The sequence below is a fragment of the Coloeus monedula genome (genome assembly GCF_965178545.1).
Source record: "Coloeus monedula genome assembly, chromosome: 2".
Classification (NCBI taxonomy): domain Eukaryota; kingdom Metazoa; phylum Chordata; class Aves; order Passeriformes; family Corvidae; genus Coloeus; species Coloeus monedula.
The window spans coordinates 1,487,058-1,496,048 of record NC_138782.1 but is presented as its reverse complement, the minus strand read 5'-3'; the positions used below and the strand labels follow the sequence as shown (position 1 = coordinate 1,496,048).

General features: G+C 60.5%; 1 protein-coding gene across 1 annotated transcript; it reads left to right on the top strand.

Annotated features, from left to right (window-relative positions):
- Positions 1–6,918: 6,918 nt before the first annotated feature.
- Positions 6,919–8,731, top strand: FOXA2 (forkhead box A2; the record flags this gene model as incomplete). Its single annotated transcript, XM_082302310.1, has 2 exons — positions 6,919–7,005; positions 7,478–8,731. 2 exons carry the CDS (start codon positions 6,919–6,921, stop codon positions 8,729–8,731), a joined length of 1,341 nt encoding a protein of 446 aa, XP_082158436.1.
- Positions 8,732–8,991: the final 260 nt, after the last annotated feature.

The following is an 8,991-nucleotide window of genomic DNA, read 5'->3' as shown; positions in this document are numbered from 1 at the left end:
CTGGGAATGCTCGGGATTCAGCAGCCCAAGGGTGCTGGGTTTAGCGGCCCCAAAAGCGTTGGATTTAGGAGGCCAAAGACACTGGATTCAGTAGCCCCAAAAATGTTGGAATTAGCAGGCCAAAACCACTGGATTTAGGAGTACAAAACCTCTGGATTTAGCAGTCCAAAGGACTGGATTTAGGAGCCCCAAAAGCCTTGGATTCAAGAGGCCAAAGGCATTGGATTTAGCAGCCCAAAACCACTGGGTTTAGTGTCCCCAAAAACGTTGGATTCAGTAGCCAAAGGCACTGGATTTGACAGTCCAAAACACTGGATTCAGTAGGCCCAAAAATGCTGGATTTAGGACACCAAAGGCACTGGATTAAGCAGGCCAAAGCCACTGTACTTAACAGCCCAAAATCCCTGGATTTAGGAGCCAAAATCACTGGAATTGGGAGGCAAAATCACTGGATTTAGGAGCCAAAGGCCTGGGATTCAGCATCCAAAGGCTCGGGATTCAGCAGCCTGCTGCCTGCCTCGTGCTACCAGCACAGGGGACAAGGTCCCAAGGACACGGGAATTCCGAGTTTTACTGGGAAGGGAATCGCTGTGAGCAGGTGCCAGAGGCTCCTTCTCAACTGGAGGTGGGTTTTCCCATCAGAAAATCACTTTTTGGTGGAAACAAAGGATTTCCATTTGTCCGGCAAAATGAAGCCAATCCCGCAGTGAAAGCTTCCCCGTATTTTAAAGCCTGACTTGAAATGGAATTTTTTCCCCGGAAAAGAGTGGAACGGAGTGAAAATATCCTTGCAGGTGGCAGCGACCTGCAGGGCGGTGCTGGGGTGGGGCGGCCCCGAAATTCCCACCGTGATCCGGCCACTGCCAGGCCGAGGGCGGCCGGATCCGAGTGTCCCGGTGTCACCGCGGCGCCGCCGCCGATCCCTCATCCCGAGGCACAGAACCGGGATTGTGCCGACCCCGAGCAGATTTATGGGGTGATCCTGGCCTGCTATTAGTGGTCACGGAACCGCAGACTCCCAGACAGGGCCCGATCCCAAGCTGCCGTGGTTTTTTTGGGAGCTGAAATCTCCGCTCCGGCTGTTTTTGCTGCCGGCTCTGCCAGGGACACCTCATTCCCGGGAAAATGGGGTGCCCTGGCAGGGGAGATTGGGGGAGCGGGGGGGGACATGGAATGAGCAGTGCCTGGATCGCCGAGCTCGGAGCTGCTCTGTCGGCTATTTATACCCGGAGCGCGGGAATGGGATAAATGGAGCTATTTTCAAGGTCTTGGCCAGGTCTGACTGGTTTAAACAAGGCCGGGAATGACTCACAGGGCTATAAATGTCCGTCAGAATCCTCGGAAAGGCTGTTGCCCGTGGATCTCCTTGGAAAAGCAGCCTCCCGGAGCGCTGAGAAAGCTGGGACACGCTCCTGTCTCCCTGCTCGGGCACCCATCCCGAATCCCGCCAATCCCAAATGCCTGGGACTGGCTGGATGGGGCGCGTCTCTGCTTCTAGGGGATGTGTAAGGAATTTGGGAATTGGGTCCTGTCGTCCTGCCCCTTGAATGGTGTGCTGGACCCTCCTCGGGGTCCATTTATCCCCCTTCCTGAGCAGCAAATTCCCACTGGGAATCGGAGCACCTCAGCCAGGCTGGAAGCTCTCCAGCATCCCGGGGCTTTTGTTAGGAAATAACAGGGAGTTATTAAATCCCGGGGTTTTGGGAGGAGGCTCCCGGTTCCATTTTTTTCCCTGTTTGTTTTCTTCTCGAGAACCCAAGGACATTTCAGTTTTCAGCAACTGATCATTAAACATCAAAAATATTTCCCGGGATGAACCCAAAACCTGGATATTTCCGTCACGTGAAAACTCCCCTGCCTGCCGGGAGAAAACGTCCATGGCAGGGTTTTCCTGGGATGCCAGGAAGACTTTCTTCCCTTTCTTTCTCGATCTGGGCATCTCGCCCCTGCTCGTCCTTCTCCCCGTGCTGTGGGAGCCGGGGATGAATCCGTTAACTCCCGTTTTTCCGCGGCCAGCCGGCTCCTCCGGCCGTCGTTCCAGATGCCTGCGCATCTTGTTTATCCAGCAAAACGTGCCGCTGGAAAGCCGGGAATGGGCATCACGTGGCCCAGGGCAAACAGCCGGCAGATGCCCTCTGTTGATTTTGCTCCAGAGCTTTTCCAGAGGCTCCTCAGCTCTTCCAAGGGGGTTTCTCCCATTCCCGCTGTGATCGTACCCCGCTATCGCAGGATCCCCATCTTGGGCTGGGAGCACCAGGAACGCTGTCCCAGGAAGTCGTTATTCCTGTCGGGATAACTGCTGGCACTCCATTCCCAATAACGGGCCTTTATTCCCACTGGGTTTTCCCAGGGTTTTAATTTATTCCAGCAGCTCCTTGCCTTCGTCGACACGTCAGGTAATACAGAGCCGGGGGGGGAACCTTAAAACAGGGAGCGAAAATTCCAGAAGCAGGGATCTATTCCGACTGTTGGGATCCTCAGGAACCCTTGTGGATGAAGCCAGTTTGCCTGTCCCCGAGATCCCGGGATTGATGGATGTCATTCCAGAGTTTAGAGGATGGATGTCCTTGGCACATTAAACAGACAAAATTTTTGCCCACTGCCGGCTTTTCCTTCGTTGGCCTTGCTAAGGCCTTGGAAAATATTCCCAGAATTAAGCAGCCCCGTGAAATGTGGCATCCAGTTAGGAGGGACTTGGTCGGAGAGTTCCTCAAATGGTTGGGTCAATATTGGCTGGCGGAATTGTGGGAATTCCCGGTGGAATTCCGGCACCTGTTCCAGCGCTAGAGGTTCCGTGGGTGGGGGAAAAGAGGGAATTTCGGTGGTCCCCATCCAGATCCATCAAGTAGCTTTTCCCAAGGTGTGGAATTTGTGGGAAGTCAGGAGCGGGATCCTGGTGTGTGTTCCCAAGTTGGTGACCTGGATGTGGCCTTGGGATGTGCTCTTCCTGGAGAGCTTTGGTGGGAATGCTCAGCTTAATTCCCAGCTTCAGGAATGTGAATCATCCTCATCCTCATCCTCATCCTCATCTTCCAGCGGTTTGTTCAGCTTGTTGGAAGTTCCTGGTAATGCTCCCAGCTCAGCAGAGCTCTTGACCTTATGAAGATGGATCCTACAGGAAAAACTGGGAATGAACCCAGCGAGAGGCAGCACAGGAGCAATGGGAGATTCCCTGACCAGCTCCACCCTCACCCTTCCCTCTTCCCGCCTCAATCCCATCTCCCACCTCTTCCTGAAGTGCTTCCAGGCACTGATTCATCCATAATTTCCATGTCTTATCAGGGAAAGGCCTCAATAAATCCCACAAGTCACCTTTTGTCTCCGACAATCCTTCTGAAGGGCGGCTCTTCAGGAGCCGCCGTCTCCCAATTTCCTGAATTCGAGGGAAAAACCCAATCCCGCCTTCCTTTTGGAGGAGCAGCACAATTGGGAGAGTTCATTATCCTCTATTAATGATGATAATTATCAGGAGAAGGGGGATAATTATCCGGCTTGGAGGGAAGGCTCTGGCGTTGCCGCGAGGGATGGAGGCGGGAAAAGCCCATCCCGACTCCGGCCATCCCTCGGGAAGCGGGAGCCGCCTCCCCAGCCGTGGCTCCCAATGCAAATAACAGCCGCCATTTCCAAATTAAATTTAAAATAAATATTAGTAAAATATCAAAGAGAAGAAATCAGGTGGAGATGGCTGGGAACTCGCTCATTCCAACCAGGAACGTTTAAGTAAGACGCCGTGGAAAATTTTTCACATTTGGCAGTCCCGGTGTTCCTGAAAATGTTCTTTTGATGGGAAAGATGTCAGTTTTCCTGCTTCTTTTCCTCGGGAGAGGTTAATTTGATCCGTGTGGAAGGAGAGAAGGGAGCGGGAGGTGGCTGGATACGAGAGCGGAGCCTCCAGAGTCGATCCCACATCCAGCCGCTTTTCCAGGCCTGCGTTGCTGAATACAAATGTTGGAATTGCTCCGTGTCCTCGTGTTCCCGAGACAAAGGCTTTGTCTGGGAGCAGGAGCGGGATGTGGTGGCTGCGGTTGTCCCCGTGGGCACACACGATGGGATGGGCATCGCCATTCCCAGCGGGATGTGCTCCCTGGATGGAGCGGGGTGGGGGAATGGTGGGACAGACAAAGGGACAACGGGATTTAAGTGTCGGGGACGGTAGGAATGTCCTCAAGGATCAAAAATCCAAGGAAATTGGGGCAGCCCCCAGTCCGCACCCTGATGGAAATCCTCACCTTCGGTGGGGACAAAATTCCATGTCCTGTGGAGCCAAAGCAGGGAAGCGGCACCTGGCGAAGAGGGAAAAGCAGGAAATTGGGACAGGCGGGAGCTGCCGAGCTCGGGATGGTGTCACCTCACGCGGAGGTGCCAGACGCGCTCACGTCTCTCCCAACATCTGCCCCAACATCTGCGGGGCCCGGGCCGGAGGGTGGGAATCGCCCAGGGAAAGGCTCATCCCGGCCTCTCCGGAATCCGTCGGGACAAAGCTCGTGTGCCGAGGGAAAAGAGGATGGAAAGCCGGCGGGATCTCACCCAAAACACATCTGCATCCAGCCGGGAGCAGAGGGAAGGATCCCTGAGCTGATGATCCACACCGTGCCCAGCAGCCACATCCCAAATTTTGCGGAATTCTCCCAGAATTCCCCCTCTCCCTGAGCCTTCGGATGAGCAGAGAAGCTCCTTGGAAACGCAGCAAGCGGGAACCCAGGGTTTGGGGGGCACCAGCAGCACCTCCTCCCAGCGCGGCCACGGGCGGTGCGGGGCTGCAGGCAGGGGGGCGGGGGGACACCCCCGGAGCCACCCGGCCGGGGGTCCCTGGGTGTCCCCCCCACCCCGGGGTGTCGCTCCCTGTCCCCCACCCACAGCAGGCGACAGAGGGCGCCCCGCACCCGCGCTGGGGGCGGCCCGGGGCGGCCCCTCCCTCTTTTTGGGGTGTCCCCCCCCCTCTTGGGGAGGGGGCATCTCCCCTCGGGGCGCCCCCCAAATCCCCCGAATGCCGGCGGAAAACGCCTGGCAGGGAGGCGGGATGCGGCTATCGCCGCGGCTATCGCGATAGGAGGAGGCGAACGGGGCTGTTTTCCTTCGGCCACGGATCCTGAGGGATTCGGGAGCCCGGGGGAAGGATCCTGAGGGGGTTTTGGGGTTAAGAACTCTCGGCGATGTGGGGCCGGGGGAGCCACTGCGGGGAGCGCCAGCTCAATCAATAAATAAGTAATTAAATAAATAGATTAATAAATAAACAATCAAGCAAACAAATCGGGTTTGCGGTCGGGTTGGTGGTTTGTTTTTTTTTCATGACGGTGGCCAGTCCAAGGTGGGAATTCATGGAACACTTCCCGGGAGCGCCGGGGATGCTCCCGGCGGACTGGGAAGGGGCGGTGGGAACGAGGGGAAGCCCCCCGGTCCCTCCCTGTAGCCCTCGGTCCCCCCACCGCCGGCAGCACCGCGATGGCGGGGGGGCTTTAGACCCGCGGGGGGGTGATTTTGGCCACCCGTCTGTCCTTCCTTCCTTCTTTCCTTCCTTCCTCTTTCCCTCTTTTCCTCCTTCCCTGCTTTCCCCCGCTCCTAGGCGCTTTGGCAGCGGCAACGGTGCTGCCCCGACGGAGCGCACCGGGACCCCGCACCGGGACCGGCACCGGGACCGGCACCGGGATCCGCACCGGCATCCGTACCGGGACCGGCACTGGGACTCGTACCGGGATCCTCACCGGGATCCGTACCGGGACCGGCACCGGGACTCGTCCCGGGATCCGCACCGGGATCCATACCGGGATCCGCACCGGGATCCGCGCCGGGACCCCGCACCGGGATCCCGCACCGGGCCGGCCCCCGCGGCCCCGCCGGCGCTGCCCGCCCCTTTCCTTGCTCTCCCCGCTCCGCTTAGTCCCGGTTTTCCTGCCGGGAAGAGCCGGGTCCCGGGCTGCCGGGGAGGCAGAGCCCCGGGAGCAAAGGTGCGTGGGGAGGGGGACCGGGAACTTCAGGGGGACCCTCAGCCGCTCCAGAGGGGCTGCTCCCGGCGGGAATGCTGCGGGAGAGCCGCTGCCGTCGGGGCTGCCAGGGGAGCGGGCTGGGAATGGTGTCCCCGGGGAGCGGGATGGGGTGGGAATGGTGTCCCCCGGGAGTGGGATGGGGTGGCAGCGGTGTCCCCGGGGAGCGGGATGGGGTGGGAACGGTGTCCCCCCGGGATCGGGATGGGGTGGGAATGGTGTCCCCCCGGAATCGGGATGGGGTGGCAGCGGTGTCCCCCCGGGATCGGGATGGGGTGGCAGCGGTGTCCCCCCGGGATCGGGATGGGGTGGCAGCGGTGTCCCCCCGGGATCGGGATGGGGTGGCAGCGGTGTCCCCCCGGGATCGGGATGGGGTGGCAGCGGTGTCCCCCGGGATCGGGATGGGGTGGCAGCGGTGTCCCCCGGCGCGGGGCGGGGGCGCGCGGAGGTGCGCGGGCCCGCGGAGGAGCCGCTCCCGCCTAGGTGTGAGCTGATTATTCAAATGGGCAGCCGAGGACCTGGGGATTGGAGGCTCGCCCGGCCGCTCCGTGCTATATCACTGGGGCACCCACGTCACTGCAGCACTTGTCCTCCTCTTCCTCCTCCTCCTCTTCTTCCTCCCTCCTCCCTCCTCCTCCTCCTCCTCCGGCTCCTCCATCGCCTCCGGGCGCCTCTCCGCCGCGGAGCGCTGCGAGAACCCACCCAAGGAGCGGCGGCGGAACAAACCCACCCCAGCCCCAGCGCCGCTCCATCCCCCCCTTCCTCCCTCCCTCCTCTTCCTCCTCCTCCAGAGGCTCCGGCGGAGGGGAGGGAGGGTTGGGGACTTTTTTTTTTTTTTTCCTTTTTTTTTTTCTCCTTTCCTTTTTTTTTTTTTTTTTTTTTTTTTTTGGGTCGCTCTCCGCCGCCGTTTGTTGTGGCTGTTAAATTTTAAACTGCCATGCACTCCACTTCCAGTATGCTGGGAGCCGTGAAAATGGAAGGCCATGAGCACACGGACTGGAGCAACTACTACGGGGAGCCCGAGGTAAGCACGGAGCCGGGGCCCCCCAAAACCCCCCGGTGACCGGGACGGGATTAACTTTGGCACCGGCTCAGGGCTGCGGGCGGGGGTCCCGGGCTGCGGGTGGCGGTGCGGGCGGCTCTTCCCTGTTTTTCCCTCCACCCCTCCAGGTATTTTTCTCTCTCCGGGCAGGGATGTCCCTCTCTCGCTCCCTCTCCCTTTCCCTTTCCCTTCCTGCAACTCCGCTTCCCGGACGGCTCCGCCGCTCCCTCTGCCACCGCGTCTTTTTTAATACAGATCCCAAAATATATTTGGGTTTCATTAAGAAGAAAAACAACCCCCCCGCCCCAGCCCCCCCCCCCCCCCCCACCGCCCCGCGCCGGGATTTAACCCTTTCCTGCCGTGCCCTCCGCGGAGCCCCGCGGCTGCGGCGCCTCCGGGCTGGGCTGGGCTGGGCTGGCGCCATCCCCGTGCCCTGTGTCGCTTGTCCCCGCAGGGCTACTCCTCGGTGAGCAACATGAACGCGGGGCTGGGCATGAACAGCATGAACACCTACATGACCATGTCGGCCATGAGCAGCACGGCCAACATGACGGCGGCGGCCACCTCCATGAACATGTCCTACGCCAACACGGGCATGAGCCCCTCGCTGACGGGCATGTCCCCGGGCGCGGGGGCCATGCCGGCCATGGGCTCGGCCGGCGTGCCGGCCATGGGCGCCCACCTGAGCCCCAGCATGAGCCCCATGGGCGGCCAGGCGGGCTCCATGAACGCCCTGGCGCCCTACTCCAACATGAACTCCATGAGCCCCATCTACGGCCAGTCCAACCTGAACCGCTCGCGCGACCCCAAGACCTACCGGCGCAGCTACACGCACGCCAAGCCGCCCTACTCCTACATCTCGCTCATCACCATGGCCATCCAGCAGTCCCCCAACAAGATGCTGACCCTCAGCGAGATCTACCAGTGGATCATGGACCTGTTCCCCTTCTACCGCCAGAACCAGCAGCGCTGGCAGAACAGCATCCGCCACTCGCTGTCCTTCAACGACTGCTTCCTCAAGGTGCCGCGCTCGCCGGACAAGCCGGGCAAGGGCTCCTTCTGGACGCTGCACCCGGACTCGGGGAACATGTTCGAGAACGGCTGCTACCTGCGCCGCCAGAAGCGCTTCAAGTGCGAGAAGCAGCTGGCGGCCAAGGACGGCGGCGGCGCTGGCGCTGGCGGCGGCGGCAGCAAGAAAGGCCCGGGCCAAGCCCCCAACCAAGCCCTGGGCGAGGGCAGCTCCTCGGGGGGCTCCGACGGCTCTGCGGGCGCCGAGTCCCCGGCCAGCTCCTCGCCGTGCCAGGACCACAAGCGCGCCCTGGCCGACCTGAAAGGGCTGAGCCCTGGAGAGCCTTCGGCCTCGCCGGCCCAGCACCTGCTGGCCCCGCCGCACGCCGGGCTGGCCCACGAGGGCCACCTCAAGCCCGAGCACCACTACGCCTTCAACCACCCGTTCTCCATCAACAACCTGATGTCCTCCTCGGAGCAGCAGCACCACCACCCGCACCACCAGCACCACCACCCGCACAAAATGGACCTGAAGGCCTACGAGCAGGTGATGCACTACTCGGGCTACGCCTCGCCCGTGCCCGCGGGCCTGGCCATGGCGCCCGTCACGAACAAAAGCGCCCTGGAGGCCTCGCCTTTGGCCGGAGAGACTTCCTACTACCAAGGCGTGTATTCCCGGCCCATCATGAACTCCTCCTAAGCGGGAAAGCGCTCCTGGAAAAAGGGGGAAGCCCTTCCCCCCCCCCCGCCCCCGGCCCCATGCCCCTCGCAGTGGACTCTGAGCACGGTACATATCCATATATATATATATATCTATTTTTTTTTTTTCTGTTGGCTCCAGATGTTTGCATCCATTCGGGAATCTGCAGCCCTTCCCAAATCCACCCGGGGGTGGGGGGCTCCGCGTGGGGTGGTTTGGTTCGGCGGGGTGGGCGCGGGGGGGTTCTCCGGGGCTTGTTT